General features: G+C 41.4%; 1 protein-coding gene across 1 annotated transcript in view; it reads right to left on the bottom strand.

Annotated features, from left to right (window-relative positions):
- Positions 1 to 25736, bottom strand: part of pllp (plasmolipin) — a 46243-nt gene extending 20507 nt beyond the window's left edge. The window contains exon 1 of the mRNA XM_072547495.1: positions 25482 to 25736. Coding sequence (XP_072403596.1) covers positions 25482 to 25610 — 129 coding nt within the window. The 5' untranslated portion in view covers positions 25611 to 25736. The remainder of the gene's footprint in view (positions 1 to 25481) is intronic.
- Positions 25737 to 25957: the final 221 nt, after the last annotated feature.

Genomic DNA, 25957 nt, shown 5'->3' with positions numbered 1-25957 from the left:
CCTTTCCACCAGCATGTCTCCTCTTTGCAATATCAACATTCGCCCTCATTCACAACACATCCAAATCTGCAAATTTTGAAATCACGCCTGGTTAATGACTGAGGTGGGAAAAAAGTAGTAACGAGGAGGAGAAAGTGAGGACTGCAGATGCTGGAGAGTTGGAGTCAAAGAGAATGGGGTTGGAAAAGGCACAGCCAGTCAGGCAGCATCCGAGGAGCAGGAGAGTCGACATTTCAGGCAGAGGCCCTTCATCAGGAATGCGAAGGGGGAAGGGAGCTGGGAGATAAGTGGAGGTGGGAGTGAGATTGGTGCAGGAGATTGTAGGGGTTGGAAGGTAAGTAGGAAGGCAATAGGTCATCCGAGTAACAATCCTACTGGAATCCCCAGTAATACCCTCATTCAGTCCATAGAATCAGAGTCAGATGTATAGCACGGAAACAGACCCTTCGGTCCAACTTGCCCATGCTGACCAGATATCCCAACCCACTCTAGTTCCATCTGCTACCACTTGGCCCACATCCCTCCAAACCCATCCTATTCATATACCTATCCAGATGCCTTTTAAATGTTGCAATTCTACTAGCCTGCATGACTTCCTCTGGCAGTTCATTCCATACACGTACCACCCTCTGAATGAAAAAGTTGCCCCTTAGGTCCCTTTTAAATCTTTCCCCTCTCACCTTAAACCTATGGCCTCTTCTTCTGGACTTCTCCACCCCAGGGAAAAGACTTTGTCTATTTATCCTATCCATGCCCCTCAATTTCATAAACCTCTATAAAGTCACCCTTCGGTCTCCCACAGTCCAGGGAAAACAGCCCCAGCCTACTCAACCTCTCCCTATAACTCAAATCCTCTAATTCTGGCAATATCCTTGTAAATCTTTTCTGAATCCTTTCAAATTTCACAACACTCTTCCCATAGGAAGGAGACCAGAATTGTATGAATATTCCAAAAGTGACCTTACCAATGTCCTCCTGTACTCAATACTCTGACCAATAAAAGAAAGCATACCAAACACCTTCTTCACTATCCTATCTACCTGCGACTCTACTTTCAAGGAGCTATGAACCTGCATTCCAAGGTCTCTTTGTTCAGCAACACTCCCTAGGACCTTACCATTAAGTGTATAAGTCCTGCTAAGATTTGATTTCCCAAAATGCAGCACCTCGCACTTATCAGAATTAAATTCCATCTGCCACTCCTCAGCCCATTGGCCCATCTGATCAAGATCCCATTGTAACCGGAGGTAAAATTCTTTGCTGTCCACTACACCTCCAATTTTGATGTCATCTGCAAACTTACTAACTGTACCTCTTATGCTCGCATCCAAATAATTTATTTAAGTGATGAAAAGTAGTGGACCTAGCACCGATCCTTGTGGCATTCCACTGGTCACAGGCCTCCAGTCTGAAAAACAACCCTCCACCACCACCCTCTTGTCTTCTACCTTTGAGCAAGTTCTGAATCCAATTGGCTAGGTCTCCCTGTATTCCATGAGATTTAACCTTGCTAATCAGTCTCCCATGGGAACTTTGTCCATATAGATCATGCCCAGCGCTCTGCCCACAATCCTCCGAGTTTTTTTTTGAAGTAACAATCAAGTTTGTGAGACATGATTTCCCCCGCACAAAACCATGTTGACTATCCAAAATCAGTCCTTGCCTTTCCAAATACATGTACATCCTGTTCCTCAGGATTCTCTCCAACAACTTGCCCACCACTGAAGTCAGGCTCACCAGTCTATAGTTCCCTGGCTTGTCTTTACCACCCTTCTTAAACAGTGGCACCACGTTTGCCAACCTCCAGTCTTCTGGCACCTCACCTGTGACTATCAATGTTACAAATATCTCAGTAAGGGGCCCAGCAATCACTTTCCCAGTTTCTCAGAGTTCTAGGGTACACCTGATGAGGTCCTGGGAATTTAATCACATTTATGCATTTCAAGACATCCAGCACTTTCTCCTCTGTAATATGTACATTTTTCAAGATGTCACCATCTATTTCCCTACATTCTAGATCGTCCATGTCCTTCTCCACAGTAAACACTGATGCAAAATACCTGTTTAAATCTCACCCATCTTCTGCAGCTCCACACAAAGGCTGTCTTGCTGATCTTTGAGGGGCCATATTCTCTCCCTAGTTACTCTTGTCTTTAATGTATTTGTAAAAACCCTTTGGATTCTCCTTAATTCTATTTGCCAAAGCTAGGTTTCCATTTTGCCCTTCTGATTTCCCTCTTAAGTATACTCCTACTGCCTTTATACCCTTCTAAGGATTAACTTGATTATCCTGTCTATACCTGACATATGCTTCCTTCTTTTTCTTAACCAAACCCTCAATTTCTTTCGTCATCCAGCATTCCCTACACCTACCACCTTTCTTTTCACCCTGACAGGAATATACTTCTTCTGGATTCTCATGTTCTCATTTCTGAAGGCTTCACATTTTCCAGCTGTCCCTTTACCTGCAAACATCTGTGCCCAATCAGCTTTTGAAAGTTCTTACCTAATGCTATCAAAATTGGCCTTCTTCCAATTTAGAACTTCAACTTTTAGATCTGGTCTATCCTTTTCCATCACTATTTTAAAAAGAATTGAATTATAGTCGCTGGCCCCAAAATGCTTCCCCCACTGACACCTTGGTCACCTGCCCTGCCTTATTTCCCAAGAGTAGGTCAAGTTTTGCACCTTCTCTAGTAGGTACATCCACATACTGAATCAGAAAATTGTCTTGTACGCACTTAGCAAGTTCCTCTCCATCTAAACCCTTAACATTATGGCAGTTCCAGTCGATGTTTGGAAAGTTAAAGTCCCCTCCCATAACCACCCTATTATTCTTACAGATAGCTGAGATCTCCTTACAAGTTTGTTTCTCAATTTCCCTCTGACTATTAGGAGGTCTATAATACAATCCCCAATAAGGTGATCAACCCTTTCTTATTTCTCAGTTCCACCCAAATAACTTCTCTGGATGTAGTTCCCGGAATATCCACTCTCAGTACAGCTGTAATGCTATCCTTTATCAAAAAACGCCACTCCCCCTCCTCTTTTGCCTCCCTTTCTATCCTTCCTGTAGCAATTGTATCCTGGAGCATTAAGCTGCCAGTCCTGTCCATCCCTGAGCCATGTTTATGTAATTGCTATGATATCCCAGTCCCATGTTCCTAACCATGCCCTCAGTTCATCTGCCTTCCCTGTTAGGCCCCTTGCATTGAAATAAATGCAGTTTAAATTTATCAGTCCTACCTTGTTCTCTGCTTTGTCCCTGCCTACCCTGAATGTTCGAGTCACTTCTGTTCTCAACTATTGCAGTCTCAGATTGATTTTGTTCCTCACTATCTCCCTGGGAACCCTCCCCCAACTTACTAGTTTAAATCCTCCCGAGTAGCTCTAGCAAATCTCCCTGCCAGTATATTAGTCCCCTTCCAATTCAGGTGCAATCCGTCCTTCTTGTGCAGGTCACTTTTACCCCAAAAGCGCTTCCAATGATCCAAAAATGGGAATCCTTCTCCTATACACCAGCTCCTCATCCATGCAATCATCTACTCTCTCCTCCTATTCCTGCCCTCACTAGGTCATAGTACTGAGAGTAATCCCGATATTACTACTCTTTTTTAAATTTCTGCCTAACTCTCTAATCTCCCTTCAGAATCTCAACCTTTTCCCTTCCAATGTCGTTGGTTCCAATGTGGACAATGGCCTCCTGCTGGGCCCTCTCCCCCTTAAGAACATTGTGCACCCTCTGAGACATCTTTGATCCTGGCACCAGGGAAGTAACACATCATTCTGCTTTTTCACTGCTGGCCACAGAAACGTCTGTCTGTGCCTCAGACTAGAGGATCCTCTAACACAATTGATCTCTTGGAATCCTATGTATCCCTCATTACATTAGAGCCTGTCTCAATACCAGAAACTTAGCTGTTCATGTTACATTCCCCTGAGAATTCATTATCCCTACTTATTCTAAAACAGCAGACTTGTTTGAAGTAGGGATCGCCACAGAAGACTCCTGCACTACCTACCTACTTCTCCTACCTTTCTTGGAGTTAACCCATGTGTTTGTATCTGAGCCTTCTCCCCCTTCCTATAACTGCCATCCATCACATCCCCTTGCACTTGTAAATTCCTCATTGCCTCTAAACTGCCTCTCCAACCGATCTATTCAATCTGATAGGATTCACAACCTACGGCATTTAAACTCTCCCTAAACTCCCACAACCGACAGGAGAATATCACTCCACTAAAGGCCATTTTTGCTTCTTTCAATCTACAGACCCAGAAAATAGCACTGTCTTATTCCTTGACAAAAAACTCTGCTCCAGGCTAAATTAATACTAATGGCTTATATTTTAAATTTAATCAAGAGACATATCTTAATACACAATCAAGAAAGAACCCACTCTACTCATTAAAGCAGACTTACTGTAAGGTCACAGTTCAGAAGAAAAGCAACCAGTCGGCACTATTGTTTCCTTTACATTGCCAACTTGGTATCTATTATTATATGGCATTTTATCAACACCAGCCAGAATTACACATCAGCCATTTCTGTTGTTATCTTACCAAAGAAATTTAAACAACTTTTCCTGGAGCATGTTCGTGTTACCCTTCCCTAATTAATCCATTGTTCAGCAGACAGTACATTCCTGTACAGTGTTGAATGTATCACTCATACATATTCTGCAGCATCAATCACACAGCTTAACCTGGTAGATATTTAGCATTTCTTGCAAAGGGAAAAAAAGGCCCCTCAAACTATTATGTCTATCAAGGAAAGTACAGGTATTCTGACTCATGATCATAAAAAGGATTAATGCAATCTTTAGAAAATTTTATTCTGATTTATATAAATCACAGGATTGCGAAGACAGAGCTAGGGGGATGCAGTCATTTTTTAAAAAACCTGACCTTTCCGGACCTAACTCCGGAACAGGTATCGGTCCCGAATGTTTCCTTAACAAGCCAAGAAATACTTGACGCAAATCGGGCAACTTCAGAGCGGTAAGGCACCTGGCCCAGATGGTTTTCAAGCTGAATTCTATAAAGAATTTACAGGAATATTGGCTGGTCCACTTATGGACATGTATAACTATGCATATAGTCAGGGCTGTCTCCCGCCTTCGCTGAAAGAGGCAAATATCTCTCATTCTCAAGAAAGGAAAGGACCCAGAAGATTGTACATCATACAGATCAATATCCTTGCTAAATGTAGATTTTAAAATCTTTCTAAAACATTAGCATTGAGGCTAGAAAGGGTATTGCCACATATTATAAAGGAGGATCACGAGGGGGTTTATTAAGGACCGTAGATCATCCAATAATATTAGAAGGGTTTTGAATGTGATTCAAGCCTGTCATCAGGGAAAGATACCAGGACTGGTAGTCTCACTAGACGCGGAAAAGGCATTCGATAGGGTTGAATGGTCACATTTGTTTTACACGTTGGAAAGGTGTTTACCAAATGGATCTCAACATTGTATCGCGATCCCAAAGCAGTTGTGGTTACCAATGGATTAGGTTTGGATAGCTTCAGTGTGGGTAGGGGCTGCCGTCAGGGATGTCCTCTCTCGCCATTGTTATTTACGCTAATAATTGAACCACTAGCAGAAGCTATATGGGCTGACCCTAATATAACAGCCCCGAGGATTGGTACAGGTAAACATAAAATTACCCTTTATGCAGATGATGTTCTTCGATTCCTCAGTAATCCTCTGATGTCAGTGCCTCGCTTAATCCAAGTTATTAATACATTTAGTGCATTCTCAGGCTATAAAATTAATTTTTCAAAAATCGGAGGCTATGCCAATGGGTGGCCTGGCTAGTATATCCCACCTATTGGACGGATCCCACTTTCCCTTTCAGTGGTCCCTGGAGGATTTCTTATATTTAGGCATTTTTATTACTCCAGTATTTGGTCAGTTATACAAGGCTAACTTTGTGCATTTACTGGAAAGGATAAGGCAGGACCTACAGTGATGGGGAGACCTTCCAATTTCCTGGCTGGGTAGAATAGCACTAATTAAAATGCTGCTCCATCTCCTATACCCTATGAGAATGCTTCCGGTGATGCTGCCGAGGCTGGCACTATGTAAATTATATGGCTGGTTGGGTTCCTTTATCTGGAATCATAGACGGCCCCTCATTAAGCTGAAGAAACTACAGCTTCCACAGACAAGGGGAGGATTGGACTTCCCAGATTATAGGAAATATCAGTTAAGTTCCCTATTAAGCTACATAGCTGATTGATTGTGGGTCAGACAAGACCCAATCTGGCTGGACATAGAGGCTTTTCAAGTAAAATGCCCACTTATTAACCTCTTGTTTTCAGACAAGAGGAAAATCATCACAGATCACTGTAAAAACCCTACAATACTAAACACAATTAAACCTTGGAATATAATGCGGCAAAATGAGGGCAACTCACATAGAACATCCCCCTATGCTCCAATCGTGGGAGCATGGGGATTCCAACCGGGGTTTACAGGTGCCACTTTCAAACTCTGGAGATCCAGGGGCATCTCCTGTTTAGGGGATCTGTTTAAAGAAGGGGTCCTGATGTCTTTTGAACAGCTGCTTCAGAAATTTGGATTACCCAATGGTGATCTCTTTCAATACTTCCAAATTCGAGATTACATACAGAAGACGACTAAGTTATTAGGTAGTCTTCATAAACCAGACAGAGAACGTAGAGTGTTATGGCCAATGGGGGTACCTTCCGTCAGCACTATTTATCTACTACATGATGAAGTATCGGGAGATATGGGCAATCTGCTTAAAACATGGGATCAGGATTTGGGACTGGAAATCTCTATAGAAATGTGGAATGACATTTGGGAAAATGCCAGAAAAATCTTCATCTGCAACGGAATTCAGGCCATTCAGTTGAAGATACTTCATAGGGCCCATATAGCACCAGACCAATTGGCAAAATTTAAGGCAGGAGCATCTCCAATGTGCCCCAAATGTAAAATAGAGGTGGGCACTCTTGTACATTGCTTGTAGACCTGTCATAAGATCCATAGATACCGGATTAAAGTAGCGAGTGCTCTGACAGAAATCTTAGGAACGGAAATTAAAGTGGGCCCTGTATCTCTCCTTTTGGGCTTTTCGAACTTACCCTCCCTGGATATGCAAGGGAAGAGATTATTTACTATTCTCTCTTTCTGTGCAGGAAAAATATTTTGGTAAACTGGGTGGCTGAGGGCCCCCCTGGACTTTCCAATTGGCACAGATTAATTATGGAATGTATTCGCCTTGACTTCCTTACAAATATGGTGCACCAGAAGACCGAATTATTCCATAAAATATGGCAGTCCTTCTTGAATTACACAAATACAGGTATGTTGGCTATCCTAGCAAGGGTTTTTATTTAATTGAGATGGCGGACCTGGCTGGTCTGGGGCCCCTTGGGAGAGGAATCCTGCATGAATACGGGTTTTGTTATGATTTGATGTTAACACATTCCGAGCATGTATCTCACTACTCAATTTCTGTGTTATCCATCGGTTTTTTTTCCCCTGAATAACGTAAGAGACTTAATTATACACTCTGGTTAGTTGAATTTTGTTTTTTCTCTCAGTATCTCTTTTATCTGTTTGATAGATTTTGGTTATTATTTAAGATTTAATTGTATATTAATGTTTATACTTGGGGGTTTTTTTATTTGTAAACTTGTAAAAATGTTAAATTTTCAATAAAAATATCTATTTTAAAAAAACCACTCTGCTGAAGCAGTGCTGGGCAGCTGTAGCTACATTATCCGTTGATCGGCGATGCGGAGAAAGTAACAGCAAGACAATGTATTTTAATCAATTATGAATCTGAGCTGCAAAAAGCAAAAGTTAGAAAAGCCAGTAAAATGATTCTTGTGCCAAACTTCCATGGCCATAATGGTTAGAAGGAGATCAAAACATTCCGGGATATCTGACCTTTCAGAGACCGGAGAGATGGAAAAGGTGGTAGGGGAGTACTGTTAACAAGAAATGAAACAAAGACACTTGAAAGAGATGATCCAGGCTCAAGTGACATCGAGTTCATTTAGGCAAGAGAAATGCAACATTGGGAGTAGTATACAGATCTCCAAACAGTAACCACGCTATATAAAACCCTATAATCAGAGTACGAGCATGCAAGAATACAGTAGTTATGATGGGTGACTTCAATCTTGATTGGGTTAATCAAATTGGAAAGGGTAGTTACAACAAACTCAGCAAGTTCCTTAGGGCAATAAGTCATGGATCCAACTGGGGAACAGGCTATCTTGAATCAGGTAATGAGGCAAGTTTAATAAGTGACGGGCAAATAAAAAAAGATCCCCAGGAATTGGTGACCATAACGTGATGAATTTAATATTCAGGTTTCAGATAGAGAAACTCTGGTTGGAAGCAACTGTGCTTAACCTAAATGAGGACAATTAATGCGAGGACAGAGTTAGCTAAAGTGAACTGGGTGAGTAGATTAGCAGGAGCAGACATTTAAGGAAGGAATGTGTGACACTCAGCAAAAAGTTGGGGGGAGAAGTGGAGGATTCTCAGAGGGCTAAACCACCCATGGCTAACAAAAGAAATTAGGGAGAGTATTAAGTTTAAAGGAAAAAGCATATAACAAGGCAGCGATAGCCTTGCACACTGGAATAAGTTCAGAATGCAGCAAATGGAGGACTAAAACGGAAAATAAACTACAAGGACAAACTAGCAAGGAATTTCCTCACACAATCCAAAGATGTGCAGGTTAGGTAGATCAGCCGGGAAAATGCAGGGTTACAGCGATAAGGGAAGAGGATGTTCTGTGGAGGGTCAGCGTGGACTCAATAGGCCAAATGGCCTGCTTCCACGAGGGATTCAATGATTCTCCTTGCCTAATCTAATATTAAAGAGATGGGTGCCTGCTACACCTCACTGAACAATCTGGTATCATTTCACAGCTGCAAATATTTAAAAAGAAAGGTAATCCCTCTTTATATTCTGGTAAAAGACCTATGGAGAAGTATTAACGGCTCTGCTCACTCCCTGGATTCTGCCAAATCCACTGCATGCTTTCACTGTTAAGATTTTAGGTTTTAGATTTTTCTTGTAAATTCTCATGAGCATCCAGTTTGCTTTTGATACTTTTTTGCTGCAGTCTGTAGTTGAATGCCCTGAAACTGTCCTGGTGACTGCAGCCTCTCTCTACTAGAGTTCTGTTGGAAAACTTCAAGAAATCAGTGTTGCACTGTCAGTCACTGTTATTATCTTATGATGCGTTTATTTTACAAAAAAAAGACTTATTTTAAAAAAAAGCTTCCACGTAGTGAAATCAATTCAAATTCAGTATCACCATGATCTTTTGCATTCTGTGTGCAACAGCAGCAAGGAAGAGTTTACCCATAGTCTCATGCTGTGCCAGCTGCAGAATAGCTAGGAGTTGGCATCTTACCATCAGATTTCTCCCACTTACACTCTGCGTGGAACCAGAGAAAACTGTATTCAACTATAATTATAGTCAAATGCCCATAGAGTCCAGGGATGTGCAGGTTCAGTGGATTAGCCAAGGGAAATACAGGGTTATGGGACAAGGTTGGAATGCTCTTAGGAGGAGCGATGTGAATTCGATGGGCCGAATGGCCCGCTTTCACACAGTAGGAATTCTACAATTCTATGAAAAAGGGAGAGAGAGCAGAGAGAGGGAGAGAAAGAAAGAAAGAAAGAAAGAAAGAAAGAAAGATGAACATAGGTCCATTAGAAAAGGGAACTTGGGAAGATGGTTATGGGGAAGCAAGGAAATAACAGGATTTAAACCGATAGATATTTTGCATCAGCCTTCACTGTGGGAGATACTTCAGACATCTCGTTCATACTGATGAATACAGGGAAGGAATTAACTACCATCACTAGGTAAGTATCAGACAAACTAATGGAGCTAAAAGGCAGGTAAAACCCCGGGGCCCTGATGACCTGCATTCTAGGATCCAAAGGGAGTAGCTGGAGACAGTGAATGCATTGGATGTAAACTTTCAAAAAAGAAAGTATGGATTCTGGGAAAGTCCCAGAGGATTGGAAAAGTACTCATGTGACACCCCTGTTCAAAAAGAAAGGGGACAACAAGCAGATAACTATAGATTGAATAGCCCAACATCTATTTTTGGAAAAGGATTGGAATTAATTAAGGGACATTATAGCAGAATATTTGGAAAATGATAACCTAGCAGAGTCAGCATGACTTCAAGAAAGGGAAGTCATGTCGGACTAATTCACCAGGGGAAGCATCAACCAGAGTGGATAGAGACCACCAGTCGATGTGTTGCATTTGGACTTCCAGAAGGCATACAAGGTACCTCACAAAGGAATCATCTAATAAGAGCCCACAGCATTGAAGGTAGTGTATTGGCATGGATTGAGAATTGGCTCATGAGCAGGGAACAGCCAATGGGGATATGGGATTTTTTCCAGGTTTGTGACCTGGAACACAGGGCTTTTGTTAGCTCACAGGGTGAACCCAGTTTCACAGAGCTCAGTGCTGGTTCACAACGGTGTACAATCTATATTAGCGACTTGGAGAGAGGAAGTGAACATACTGCAGCCAAATTTGCAGATGACACAAAAATAAATGGAAAAGCAGGTTGTGAGATGGATACAAAGTTCACAGAAAAATATTGATAGGTTAAGTGAGTGGGGAAAAGTTGTCAAATGCAGTATAATGTGGGGAAATGTGAAGTTGTTTATTTTGGAAGAGAACACAAAAGAACAGCATTATTTTAAATGCAGGAAGACTACAAGAAGTCCCACCCACTGTTGTTGACAGGGCCATCAATCTCATTCGACCTTTCACCTCTGTTTCTGCCCTTGCTCCTTCCCATCACTCAGCATTGTGATCGGGTTCCCTTTGCACCCACTTGTCATCCCACCAGCCTCCGCTTTCAAAAGGATCATTCACTATTCAGACAACTCCAGCAGAACGCCAAACATTTTCCCCCTCACTCCCTCATCTGCATTTCACAGGAATTGTTCCCTCTGGGATACGCTAGTCCAGTCCACAACCACCAACATCAAACTCCCCTTCCCACTGCCACCCTCCCATGTAATTGCCAAAGACGTAACACCCGCTCCTTCACCTCCTCTCTGCTCACCATCCAAGGGCCCAAACAGTCTTTCCAGGTGAAGCAACATTTCACCTGCACCTCCTCTAATTCTGTATATTGTATTCTCTGCACCCAATATGGCCCAGTCTACACTGGAGAAACCAAATGCAGGCTGAGTGACTGCTTTGAGGAACACCTCCTGTCTGCGCACAAGCAGGACCCAGACCTTCCTGCAGCTGGTCATTTTAACACAGCATCCTGTTCGCATGATCACACGTCTGTCCCCTTGGCATGCTGAATCACGGCACAAACTGGAGGAACATCTCATCTTCACAATAGGCACTTTACAACCTTCTGGACTTCATATCGAGTTCAACACTTTCAAATTGTGAACCCACTCCCATCTCCTCCCTTTCTGTCAGCTTATTATGTTTTCCCCTCCCCCCATTTCACTTACTGTCCTTTCAAGTCTGGCTGGAGACTACCTTTATTCTGCCATTCTCACATTCTGATCACTTCATTTGAACTATCAACACCTTTTCTCCATCAGCACCCTACACCCGCCACTACCCCTCCTAAACTATAGCATAAATGCTGTCCCCTCCACACTTCACTTCACTTCAGCACTGATAACCAGTCATCTTGACTGAAACGTTAACTTGCTCCATGGATACTGTCTGACCCACTGTGACTCCAGAATTTGTTGTTTTTGGATCTTGAAGGTACTTGTGCATGAAACACAGAAAGCTAGCATGCTTGCAGATAATGAGGGAAGTTAATGGAATGTTGGCCCTTATTTCAAGGGGGTTGGCATATAAGAGTGGGGAGGTCTTACTGCAACTTATAAGGCACTGGTGAGACCACACCTGGAGTACTGAGAGCAGTTTTGGTCCCTTTATTTAAGGAAAGGTGTTGTTTCATTGGAGGCAGTTCTGAGAAGGTTCACTAGGATGATTCCTGGTATGGAGTAATGTTCTAAGGAACAGAAACTAAACTGATTGAGACTCTATTCACTGGAATTTAGAAGAATGAGGTGTTCTCATTGAAACATATAGGATGTTTGAGGGGCTGGACAGGGTAAATGTTAAGAGGATGGTTCCCCTCATGGGAGAGTCTAGGCCAGAGGACAGAGTCTAAAATTGGTGTCCCTTTATATGGAGACTGGGTTGAGGAGGAAATTCTTCAGAGAGTTATAGGGGTTTTCAGAATTCCTTGGCAGAGAGCACTGTGGGGGCAGAGTCCTTGTGTATATTTAAGGCAGAGTCAGTCACAGGATCAAGGGTCGGGCAAAGGTAGGACATTGGATCAGCCATGATTCTATTGAATGGCAGAGGTAGCTCAAAGGGCCAAATGGCCGATGTAGTTTTTTTTAAAAATATAGCCTTGTGGATTCAAAACTGTTCACAGTATTCCAGCTTTGAGATGACAAGTCCCTAGTTAAGTCTTATTGGTTTTGCTCTTTCCATCCATTTGAAATCTGACTAGTTAAACCAGGCTTGACCTGCTGAAATGGGAATCCTGATGAGGAAAACTCAGATGGAAAGAATGTAAAAGATGAGTCTTTAAGATTTCAAGTGATGGAGCTGTGACTGTTTCCTTGTTCTGTTATGGGATTGTCCTTGGGAAGATAAATTAGTGATTCACTTCATTGAAAAAAAAAGGTCTTTAAAATTGACACAGACATGTTCACTCATTACTGGAGAGCATCAGGTACTTGTTTGTCAACTGCGACCAGATTATTCTATTTTATAAAATACAGCCAGTGTATTTTTTCTCCCCCTTTGCTGTTGCGATTCCCATTTCAAATCTTTGATCAAGTACATGACGCTGATGTACACCACGTATGGATTTGCAGCTTGCTTTGTTCACTTCCATCTTCTTTATATCTCTCACTATGGAGAGAAGGATCCAAATGCACAACATACTTGCAACAGGATTTGTTGAACAAATATTTGATGAGATACTACTTTGGTATTTTTATTTACCTTCAATAAATCAGTTACGTGCAAATAACCACACCCAGTCTTTTAAACTTATTGGGAAATAGCTCCAGCTAATTGCAACATATCAGTAATATCATTCCAGAACTAAATAGTCCCCATTTTACCTTCAGAACCCGAATGTATATTCCGAGAGTGTGAAGGATAACAGTACCCAAACTGGTTTAAAAAACACAATCAGTGTAAAACATTCTCATAACTCAGGGAGCTATCCCAAAATGCACCACCAATGAGCTGTTTTGGAATTGGTCATGCATTTTGTAGGACAAAAAGCAGCAGCTAATTTGTATGCAGCAAGTTGCTAAAAATCAACAACAGTCAGATGAAGATCCAGTCGATCTGACTGTGATGTCAGACAGGACATTCTCTAAATTGTCATGGCATCTTTTCCACTCAACAGAAGAGATGTAGGGTGCCTTGACACCTCATCCAAAAGAAACAAAAAGTTTTTGACAGTTACTTTTTCTTCCCTCCCCACCTCCCCCCCCCCCACCCAAAAATGGGGTCCTTATCAGTCTCTTACAAACCAGTCTAATGCAAGTGTAGAGACCACCACTCCTGTATCAGGAGATTGTTCATTTCATTTCTCTTTCTCGAGTAAACTTTACTATTTTATGTCTCTCACTACAGTATATAAAAAAGCATCCAATGCACAACATTCATACGCCAGCAGTTAACATGGTATAATTCTGGTATTTTACATGCAAACAGCAACATTAACTACAATACAAAAATATTGTACTATTTACAGGCTTTTGAACGGTTAAAAGGTAACATTTGTATGGTAGTGTGTGCAAGTTTATTTTTCTTCAGTTCTTAATTGTTTCAGAAGCTGAAGCCCAAGTGAAATGCATGACGTTCAAAATGTATCACATCTGAAAGACATTTTACTGAAAAAATATTCAAAGCCCAAATTCAAAGGCTGCAGCACCTGCACAAGGCAACCATGACTAATGACCTCCGGTGACAACCGCCGGTCCCAAAACTGGATGGCCAGTTTTCCACAGTTCCAATCCCTGCTGTTTATAAACAGCATCTCTCCTGTGGGAGGGTTTAAACACAGTTACTAATCAAGGTCTGGTGATGAGCAGTTTGCCCCCTCGTACAGTACAAGGTGGGCAGAAGACCAAGTAACTGAAGGGCCAGAATGTAATACACTAGAGACCTACACATTCTTGGAGTAAATTTAAATTCCAATTGCGTTCCCCCTCACCCAAAATATGCCAAAGACCTGTATCAGACCCGCTGTTAGGATTTTGTGAACTTTCTCACAGCTATTCAGTCAAAATTATGGATTTTAACATCAACCACTCTCCCACTTGGAGCACAAAATGTGAACAACAGTTTAGGATGCAAACTTTACACTTTAACACTTTTATCACTGGATTTATCAGCTCACTGACATATTAAGTATTTCATGCAATTAATTTTGTCACTGCACGAGTCGAGACAAAAACAGCCCACCTTCTTTACATGTAGTTTCTATATAGATAATCTATATACGGGTTGAGCAATAGAAAAAAAAAACCACAGTATAAGCTAACAATCCAGGAGGAGGAAAATTCCCCTCATGGCAGGTTTCAAAATTGAACTAAATTGTACATTGTCAATTAACACCAGAAAAACAAACAGGAGTGTATTTGTATCGCTGCACCGTTACTACTATCATAGGATTGCAGTGGGGAGAGAAACTAGTTACCACGCTCTTGATTTGCCTGATGATCTTAATCCTATACTCGCGAGATCCTTAATGCCAATGAAATAGAAAATGAGTACTTCCAAGAATAACTGGGAACGGCAATAAAGGTAGTAATACCCACATCCAAAGAGTCAATGAAAACACTTGAGCTGCAATACTCATTAATTTATGTTGTGGTCTTCTAAACTGTCTTCTGTTAAAAGCAGACATGTTGAGCTCGATTATCTACCCAAGTGGGAATTGTAGGCCTATGGTCTTGATTTGAATAGCAGATATTGGAGGTTCCCGTGAATATTTTGATGGGTATTCCATGTATTATGACAATGGATGCATCACAGACAGTAAGTTTAACAGCAAGTTTATTTTTGTGATTGTTTATCTCTTTCCCTGGTCTATCCTCCAACTCCTGACTCTTCCACATTTCTGATGTGCATTGCTCTAATATTGACACCATGCCTTCAGCTGATCAAATTTCCTAAACTGTTTCTTATTTCTTGGAATCCCTACACAGGGAGCAGGCCATTTGGCCCATCAAGTCCACACCAACCCTCTGAAGAACATCCCACCCAGACCCACCACCCCACCCTATCCCTGTAACCTTACATTTCCCATGGCTAACCCACCTAGCCTGCACATCCCTGGACACAATGGGTAATTTAGCATGGCCAATCCACCTAAGCTACACATCTTTGGACTGTGGGAGGAAACCCACAGGGAGCATGTGCAAACTCCATACAGACAGTCACCCAAAGGGTGGAATCAAACCCAGGTCCTTGGCACTGTGAGGCAGCAGTGCTAACCACTGAGCCATCCTCCTTTAAGCATACCTCAAAAATTGAGGTTTAGATTACCATTCCAATTTCTCAACAAGGCTTGGTGCCAAATTTTATTTGAAAACTGCCCTGTGAAGTACCTCAGGATGGTTTCAAATAGATGTTAAGCAGTTGTTCATATCAATGATGTAACAACAGCATCTAAAGACTTGACAAAATGGTGTCAAGAAGTACATTAGTTTATGTCAGGACTATGGCGGCCCCAACAATGGCAGACAGCTACTTTGCTCTGTTGGAATGTGTCCTTGGGTTGCCACCTCATTGTACACCTGTAGGTGTACTCTTTGCAGAATGCACACTCCATTTGTAAGTGTCTGCGATAATGAAGTGCGGCTTAAACAAAGATGTAGTGGTGGTGGTGTTGAACTGAATCAGTTCATACTTTCATAAGTCATTTGCTTTTGTGCCAATGTTTAAAATCAAAGGGGAACTAATGTGATTCCTTTATATCAATAAAGGGAGATCGAACAAGTCTGCGGAACTTACAAATGCTTAGTCTGAATACAGAGATTGTGGTAGATGGTAGAAGCGAACGCAATAGCAACATCAATGAGACATGAACAGGCAGGGAACAGAGGAATATGAACCACATGTAAGCAGATAGTGTTAGTTTAGCTTGGCACAGACATGGTGGGCTGAAGGGCCTCTTCCTGTGCTTACTTTGTGTTCTATGATGACTAATTACAGTGAAGATCAAGTGTCCCCATTACCTCTGACCTTAACAGTTTCTGATGTTCCAGCTATATATTAAGCAGTGAATTATTGTGTGACAAAAAGAGAATGTCATTCAATACTCCTTTACAATGAAGCTGGCTCAGGGCATTGGAGTTAGAGCACTTACTCAGCCACAATTTAGAATAAAACTCATTATGCCACATACACTGATGCCATTTCCCCTGAGCCCACACATCTAATATCCCTTGGAAGAGATGTGCCAAAGCACATTGTTCCCTCAGAGCTTGTTGCAAGCTTCAGCCTGTCCAACAGGTTGCAGATGTCTTTTTAAAATTTTAATCATCTATCAAGGAGGATCAATTTTCACAGATACATGTAGAGGAAAAGGAAAGATAGTGCTGGGAATACAGACCAATGAACACGATATCAGTGACACGGAGAATAATGGACTCCTTCAAAACTGTAATAGGGAAAACAAAACCTAGAAATTGAAAATATAAAATGGACATTATGGATTGTGAAAAGGAAGATCACATTTCACTTGGTTTATTGAAAGCTTTGAAGTTATACCACTCAAAAGGAAATACAGTAGCTGCAATATATTCAAGTGTCCAAAGACATCTACTAAGATACTGTACAGCAGACTCATGACTAATGTAAGGATAAGTGGAGTGAGGGGACATGCAGGATAATTGATCGCCAGCTAGTTATAAAAATAGACAAGAGATGTCCAAAGTAGTTATCTGGATTGAGAATCAGTGGAAAGTGATGTTCCACAAGGACTGGTTGTGAGATGATTTTTCCTCACCATTTACAAATGCAACTGAAACTCAGGAACTGAAAATACAATTCCCAGCTTAGTGACTGACAAAGTGTAGGTGTGGTTAAGATAGGGAAGGATGACTCAAACAACTCCAGGAAAGCATTCATAAATTTGTAGAATGACTGAATTTAAAAGGTAAGGAATTAATAGCAAGAATAAGGACACAACACACTCTTAGGAAAGTACATGTCTAAATGGCAGGAACACTGGGATTGGGAGTGGCAAGATGGCAGAAGAGTGGGCCTTTACTAATACATCACTAAAAGCAGCACAACAGATTAGCAAGGGCAGAAAATGCAAATAACCCAGAGTTATTTCTCGAGGAAAAAGAGACATTATGCTAAAACTTGTACAGATCCTCAGAGGCCACATTTGGGCATTTTGTGAATCATTCTGCTCTCTGGATTATATTAAAAACAGGTCTAAAAGGCATATGTGTATAAGTGAAGGTGCAAAAAAAACTGATGTATGAGCATGATATCAGAATTTGGAAGTTATTAAATAGGGAAGTTTTTTTTAAAAAGAGTCACTGTTCTTTTTGAAATATCAATCAGCTGTACTTGACCAAACAGAGCATTATTTAAATGTATACAGGTGAAATAAAACTAGGAAGGGAGGTAAATAGTGATAAAAATAATAAAAGACTTGGAAAATATAGAATGGTGCAATGACCAGATACATGGCAGATCCAGTTTAACACAGACAGGTAGTGGGTTTTTTAAGGAAAATGAAGACCTTCAATGTATAAACAAAAAGAGTGTAATTTTAAAAGGTCTGCAAGAACCAAGGATCTGGCAGATTGAAATAGCCGTTTCTAAGCTTTCAGAATAAACAAGCCCTAAATTTCGAATTGAAAATATAGGTTACTGAAGCAAGGATGTTACACCAAACTGTAAGCACCTTAACTAGGGGGTATGACAAGGTTTGCACATACAATAGAAAGGTCAAAGCCTTGGAGAGGGTGCAGGGATCATGCACAAGAATGGTACCAGAGATTTGGCATGTCAGTTGAATGACAAGACTACAGAAGGGGAGATTCTCCTTCACACAGACAATTATGTGGAGACTTGATAGAGGCACTAAAAATCAACTGTTTGTAGAGAGTAAACAAGCTATATGCAGTGGTGTCAGGGTCAATAAGTAGAGGATACAGATTGATGTCAATTAGCAAAAGGACCAGAACACTAAAGGCATTTCATTTTTAATCCAGTACATTTGACGATTTGGAACGTTCTACCTGAAGAGGTTAAAAGAAATACATTCAACAAAAAAAAGGAATTCAATAAAGGGGTGGGGGGGGGGGGGGGTAGAGTTTACAGGGATAAGAAAAGGCACATGGGCCTAATTTGATAACCTTTTCGCTCAAAATGAATTTACAGTAGAACCTCAATTATCCAAACATCAATCATCCAGCCAAGATCTCAAGGCCCTGCAAAAACAGCACCAGACAACCCAGCATTCTGTGATCAGTTAAATGGCATTATGTCACAAGTCGCCAGATAACTGGCACTCATGGCATACCGCTTGTTTCCGGCCACCCAAACTCCTCACCCATCTCACTCAAACAATCGAGACTCCACAGTAAATGGATTTAAGCGGTTACAACCAGTTAACACAATTTTCTCCAAAGAAAAAGCTAAGGTGTGGGGTTGGGTTAAAATACCACTACTGCTGGGCTGGGGTGCAGAGCTCAGCAAGGCAGATCTACTCTGATCGCCGCCAACTTGTATCCCCCAATAACTCTTTCAAAGAGCTAACATGATTTCAAATGGGCCAAATAGTCACTTTCCGTCCCCAATTCTATCAACTTGCCCAAAATAAGAATTGGAGTTAACAAGTGATGTGATAGGGTAAATACAAAGTAAAAAGCGACCAATACTAAGAGAGAGAATCTACAAATTCTCACATCAAATGTAAGGCCATTTCAGGGGTACAAACAGTTTGCATCTTTTTCACATTAAGTAGAAATTTGGAATTCCGCACCACCCCACCCCACTTAAAGTGGTTGTGGATCCTTGGTTAACAGAGTTTTAAAACAGAAGTGGCAAGGGATATTATTCAACGGGATATTAACTAAACGGAATCATGGTGCAGACCAACAATCATCGGTCTGAACAGCAAGAGAGGTTTGAGAAACTTGATGGCCTAAACTAACCTAAGGCTTTCACGTAACCCTAGTGAAGAACGTCATTCTGTTTCCAGATTGTTCACTTAGAAGCCAATTTTGGGAGATTCTTTTATTTTCTGATCTGGTATTAAACTTCTTTTATAGTGTTAATTTTTAATCCATTTTTAATCAGCTGACCTGATTTTATTGTTAGTAATACAATGACTAGAACTGCACTTAACCACACGCATCGATACATCAGTAAACATGCACCACATCAAAGCTCAAGAGAACTCAGGACCTGTCTGCATGATGACTAAGAGTAAAATATCCGGAGGAGGCTGGTTCGGAAAAGAAATTTAGTTTTGTCAGAATCAGCCGATGAAAAATAAAAATGTCAATAAGTTATGGATCAGCGTTATCAGTTAACTAAGGTGTGTTATACATTCTCCTGGTCACATTCCATTCTAGCATGGACTTTGAAACACATTTGCTTTACAGGACCAATGGTCTGGAAGGCAACAAACATACTTGTAACACAGTGACAGCATCACAAGGCGAACTAAAGCCCCTGCTAAACAGTACTGTGTATACAAGGACAATTGCTTCATTTGCAAAGAATGTATCTTTTTCTCCCTCTGAGCCAGCATCAATTTTTAACCTTATTTTCCAACCCTATGTGTGTATAGAGGATCTATTAGATTAGATTCGATTCCCTACAGTGTGGAAACAGGCCCTTCGTCCCAACAAGTCCACACTGATCCTCCCCAAGAGTAACCCACCCAGACCCATTCCACTACATTTATCCCTGACTAATGCACCTAACACTATGGGCAATTTAGCATGGCCAATTCACCTGACCTGCACATCTTTGTGATTGTGGGAGGAAACCGGAGCACGCAGAGGAAACCCACGCAGACACGGGGAGAATGTGCAAACTCCACACAGACAGTTGCCCAAGGCCGAAATCGAACCTGGGACCCTGGTGCTGGGAGGCAGCAATGCTAACCACTGCGCCACCATGCTGCCCCAATCTATTTTGTTACTTGAGGAAAATATCACTTATTAACTACCCACTGACACACGAGCAAAGTTTTGAAGCCATAAGTACAACACAGACAGAAACAAGCTCTCAGCTCAGCAGGATGATGAGTGTGTGTGTTCCTGGTGAGCCCCCTATTATGCCATTTCACCAAAACCCATTAAACTATTACTTTCCACTGATATTTAAAACAAATACTATGTGTGATATGGCTGTGATTGGCAGCATTTGCTACCAATCCCTAACTGCTCATTGAACAGTGTCTGCTAGACCACTTCAGAGGACAGTTAAGAGTAAAACTACTTGTACAGCGTATACTTTCCTCCAGTATGGAACAAAAAGAAAACTCCTCCCTATTAGCCAAATTTCATACACACTACCATTACCCCTTTTCTCAATTTTATTATTAAATTGATGATCTGATACCTTATCAAACTTCTTTTGGAAGTTTATACACTTGACATCCACCTTGTGTTAAGGTAAGGAGACCAAACTTGTACATAATACTCCAGGTGTGGTTTCACCAGCATCCTGAATAGTTGTAGGAAGATTTCTCTGCTTTTACAGCTCATTCCTCACACCAAAAGCCAAACTATTTGCCTTTCTAACTACCAGCTCCAGAACACCCAGATTCCCCTGTAATGCAGCATTCTACAGTCTTTCTCCATTTTCTAAACATCCTGCCCCCAAATTGACAACCTTGTCCAGCTGCCACCTGCCAAACATTTGCTCACTTAACCTGTATAATGTGACTTGGTATTCTCCTCAGCTGGCATTTCTACCTTTGTGCTGTCGGCAAATTTAGCTACAATATCTTCAGTCTCTTTGTTCACATACGTAGTTTGACTAGTTTAAATTTGATTCCTAAAGAAGGGCTCATGCCTGAAACGTCGATTCTCCTGCTCCTTGGATGCTGCCTGACCTGCTGCGCTTTTCCAGCAACACATTTTCAGCTCTGATCTCCAGCATCTGCAGTCCTCACTTTCTCCTAGTTTAATTTGATTACCAATTTTATATTAGGATTTCTATTAATGATTTGAGACATCCTTAGGCTCAAAATTTACATCTGCATATCTCAATCTCTCAAAGACAACATCTGTAGCAAGAACGCCTTGCTATAGGAAAGATATCATTAAACTGGAGAGAGTTCAGACAAACTTTACCAGGATATTGCCAGAAATGGAGGGTTTGAGTTAGAAGGCTGGGATATTTTCCATTGAAGTGTAGTTGAGGGGGTGAACTTAGAGTTTATTAAATCATGAAGGGCACAGATAAGATGAAAATTTTCCTTGGGGTGGGGGGCGGGGGGAGTTCAAAACTAGCAGGCATACTTTTAAAGGTGAGAAGGGAAAGATTCAAAAGGAATCCGAGGGGCATATTTTTTTTAAAAAAAACATGGAGCAGTGCGTATATGGAATGAACTGCCAGAGGCAGTGGTAGATGCAGGTACAGTTACAATGTTTAAAAGGCATTTGGACAGGTACAAGAAAATGAAATGTTTGGAAGGGTATGGGCCAAATGCAGGCAAATGGGACTAGTTTAGATTGGCAACACGCACGATGTGGATTGGTTGAACTGAAGGGTCTGTTTCCGTGCTGTATGACTTTAGGCCTCTATCGCTCTGTAGATTTTCAGTGTGATTATCAGCATTTTCACTTTCTTGAAACACCAAATATTTCAAAATTGGACCTTTTTGTTCTTAAGCCAATAGACATTTCTTGATAATCATAATCCCTTGTTCTACTTTCAAGTCTTTAAGAATTGTTTTAATTTTGCTGTTCTCATAAGAACATTCAGTAGGTCAGGTAGTTCACTTAAGCATGACAGTCAGTAGCACACCAAGTGGCTTTTTCTCCCCCACTGCCACACCCACACCATTTACATGCCTCTGATGAACTTCCAAGACCATGTTTTACATCTGACCATAAAACTCAGTCACAGATGAACTCTTCTTCATAGTGTCTTAGTCTTTCTTGCAGTATTGAATCCTATTGCTTTGTCATACTCAGACAAGATTTTACCTGCTTGCTCCACTTCAACTTCCCTTCTAAACACTACTGCCTGTTTGTCATCTTTTTGCATGAGCCTCATCTGCCCTGGCTGTACGTGCTGCCTGTTGCTTTCCTTTACCAAGTAATAACATGTAGTGAAAACAGAAATTGCTGGAGAAACTCAGCAGGTCTGGCAACATCTGTGGAAAGAGAAACAGTTTGGAGTCTGACATGACTCTCCTTTGCAAATGCTGTGAAGTCATATTGGATTTGAAACATTAACTCTGCTTCTCTCCACAGATCCTACCAGATTGGAGTTTTTCCAGCATTTTTGGCTTTTAGTTTTCAATTTGCAGCATCCAGAGTATGCTATGTTTAATAATATGAAGAGGCACAGAACTTAAATTTATTGGAAAACAAAAAAAAAAAGGGAGAATAAAAACAAATTAAACACAGAAGAAAGTCAACCATTTTATTTAAACTGGTCACATTCTTTCTTGGAATACATGTTTAAGGTTGAGTAAGGCATATCTGAATTTTGCTTTCAATAAATGTCAGAACAAGCTGAACCATTGACTCCCTATCTGAGATTTCCCAATCCCACCCATGAAAAAGACAAGATGCCAACTCCCCTACCCTGTGCTAAATTTTAGATTTAGGACTCTATAAAAGAGTCAGAGATGTACAGCAAGGAAACAGACCCTTTGGTCCAACCCCTCCATGCTGACCAGATATCCCAACCCAATCTAGTCCCACCTGCCAGCACCCAGCCCATATCCCTCCAAATTCTTCCTATTTATGTACCCATCCAAATGCCTTTTAAATTTGCAACTGTACCAGCTTCCACCACTTCCTCTGGCAACTCATTCCATGCACGTACCACCCTGTGTCAAAAAGTTGCCCCTTAGGTCTCTTTTATATCTTTCTTTTTTAAATTTCCTTGTTTCTGCTGTGAAAAACAGATACAAAAAAGTTTTCACTTAATTTATATTCCATTATCCCAACTGGCTGCATTTATGTGTATGCAAGATGGAGGCATATCTAAGTTTGTTCTCTCTCTAGAGGCGTCATGTTATTTATCTGCCCGAATCCCAACTTTGTCAGCAAAACTGGCTCAAAGGCTGTAACAGGGTTTGGTGTACGCTGGCAATATGGAAGAAAGTGAGATGCTTCCTGCTCAGTTTTTGTTTGCATTCTTCAATCAACATTTTGTTTTAAAAACTTCAATGGAAGTCAACAGCCCCAGTACCATCAAGTCACAGACCACCCTATCTATGATTAGGTCCTTTTGTCAGCACAACCTGACAGGCAGGAGCAGCTTCCCCAATACTAACGCTGGTTTCTCCTATGTTACTGAAGCACTGCAGAATGCTTTTCTTAGCCATTACATGTTGATGTCATATACATGGACTTTAATAAGGCGTTTGATAAGGTTCCCCATTGTAGACTAATGGAGAAAGTGAAGTCACATGATGAACAGGGTGTTCTAGCTAGGTGGATAAAGAACTGATTGAGCAACAGGAGACAGAGTATAGTAGTTGAAGGGAGTTTCTCGAAATGGAGAAAGGTGACCAGTGGTGTTCCACAGGGGTCAGTGCTGGGGCCACTGTTGTTTGTAATATACATAAAAATGATCTGAAGGGGACATTGTTGATATGATCAGCAAGTTTGCAGATGACACAAAGATTGGTGGAGTAGCAGAAAGCATAAGGGACTGTTGGAGCATATAGATAGACTGGAGAGTTGGGCAGAAAAGTGGCAGATGGCTTTCAATCCAGACAAATGTGAGGTGATGCATTTAGGTAAGTCTAATTCTACAGCAAATTATATAATCAATGGAAGAGTCTTGGCAAAAGTTGATGGGCAGAGAGACCCGGGAGTACTGGTCCATTGTAGCCCGAAGGTTGCTGCACAGGTGGATAGAGTGGTCAAGAAGGCCTTTAGTATGATTGCCTTCAGTGGATGGGGTATTGAGTATAAGAGCTGGCAAGTTATATTAAAATTGTTCAAGACATTGGTTTGGCCGCATTTAGAATACTGTGTACAGTTCTGGTCGCCACATTACCAAAAGGATGTGGACGCATGGAGAGGGTGCAGAGAAGGTTTACGAGGATGCTGCCTGGTATAGAAGGTACTAGCTATGAAGAGAGGTTGTAGGTTAGGTTTATTTTCATTAGAAAAAAGGCGATTGAGGGGGACCTGATTGAGGTTTACAAAGTCATGAAGGGTATAGACAGAGTAGATAGAGACAAGCTTTTTCCCAGGGTGAAGGATTCAATAACGAGAGGTCATGCTTTCAAGGTGAGAGGTGGAAAGTTTAAGAGGGATACACGCGGTAAGTACTTCACACAGAGGGTGGTGGGCATTTGGAACGTGTTGTCAGTAGAGGTGGTAGAGGCAGGCACGGTAGATTCATCTAAAATGCGCCTGGACAGATGCATGAGGAGGTGGGGAGCAGAGGGATACAGGTGTTTAGGAATTGACCAACAGGTTTAGACAGTGGATTTGGAATCGCTTAGGTTTGGAGGGCCGAAGGGCCTGTTCCTGGGCTGTAAATTTCCTTTGTTCTATTTCTGGCAACCCCTCACAAATCCCCTATCTCTTACCACTAGTCTTTAAAGCTCCCCACAACGAGTCTGAGATAGCTACTGGAATCTGACAATGGAAACATACATGATCATCACTGGCTGTTGGTAGGTAGTTTCTCGACAGCAGCTCTCAAAAGCCTCCCACAATACCAATACTGGAGTATCTCCTCCAGCTCGGTATTGGAAAGACTTGTCCGTGCTCAGAAATGGACGTGGGTGGCTAGTTTCCAACAATAGTGTTAATTATTGAGGCGTTTTCCTTAAACGGTGCAGTTCATATCGATTTACTTCTGCAATTGCATAGTTAGCTGTTAATGTAGTATTTCACATTGTTCCAACAGGTGAGAATCGAGTTTAACCCTTTATTCCAATTGGCAGCACTTTCTGATTTTAATTATGAATTAACCCTTAAATATTCAAGTCAGCAGGAGCATGTTTCCTATTGTTTAAAACAAAAATACCTTGTTTTGAAGTTAGTGTCTGAGGCAGCCCAGGTGCACCGACACTGAAGTTGCATTATTACACGAAACTCACTGAAGCTTTTCAATATGCAAATTATCCCGCAGCAACAAACACAGAATCAAAACTTGTCAATAGCTGAAGTTAAAGTTTTAGTTTAACATGTTAACCGAGCGTTTCGAACGAGCCATGAAATGAATCAACTTACTAATTCCACTAGCATCAATATTCCAATGGAGGATTTGAGGAAATGAATGTCCACAGTGACTGGGGCGAATCTGGAACTCACCCCACTGCTGCTTGTCTGAGTGTTAATTTTATCTGGAAAATCAGCCATAATGAGACAGGAACAGTCAAAATAAGGGGCACTTCAAAACAAAGTCAGCTAAACTTCATCCTCTCACACCGAAACCAGACTGAATGCTGAGCCGACCAGGAACCTGCCTGCTGGGTGCACTCTGTAGAGGGCGTTAACTTCAGCCAAACATTACCCTATCTAACACCCTTTGATTGCTGAACAAAATACATCCAATTCCCCTCAAACTATTTCCTGCTCCATATCGGCCAATCATTGCTTTGTTCCTGCTACTTTCTAGAAACGTTCTGTTTAAATAGCTTGGGTGATATTTGATTTGAGATTGTGTCTTAAACCAGTCCCTATCCAACATCCCAGGTCCATACTCC

The sequence above is a fragment of the Chiloscyllium punctatum genome, chromosome 26 (assembly GCF_047496795.1).
Source record: "Chiloscyllium punctatum isolate Juve2018m chromosome 26, sChiPun1.3, whole genome shotgun sequence".
Classification (NCBI taxonomy): Eukaryota; Metazoa; Chordata; class Chondrichthyes; order Orectolobiformes; family Hemiscylliidae; genus Chiloscyllium; species Chiloscyllium punctatum.
This window is presented reverse-complemented; position numbering and strand designations above follow the sequence as displayed.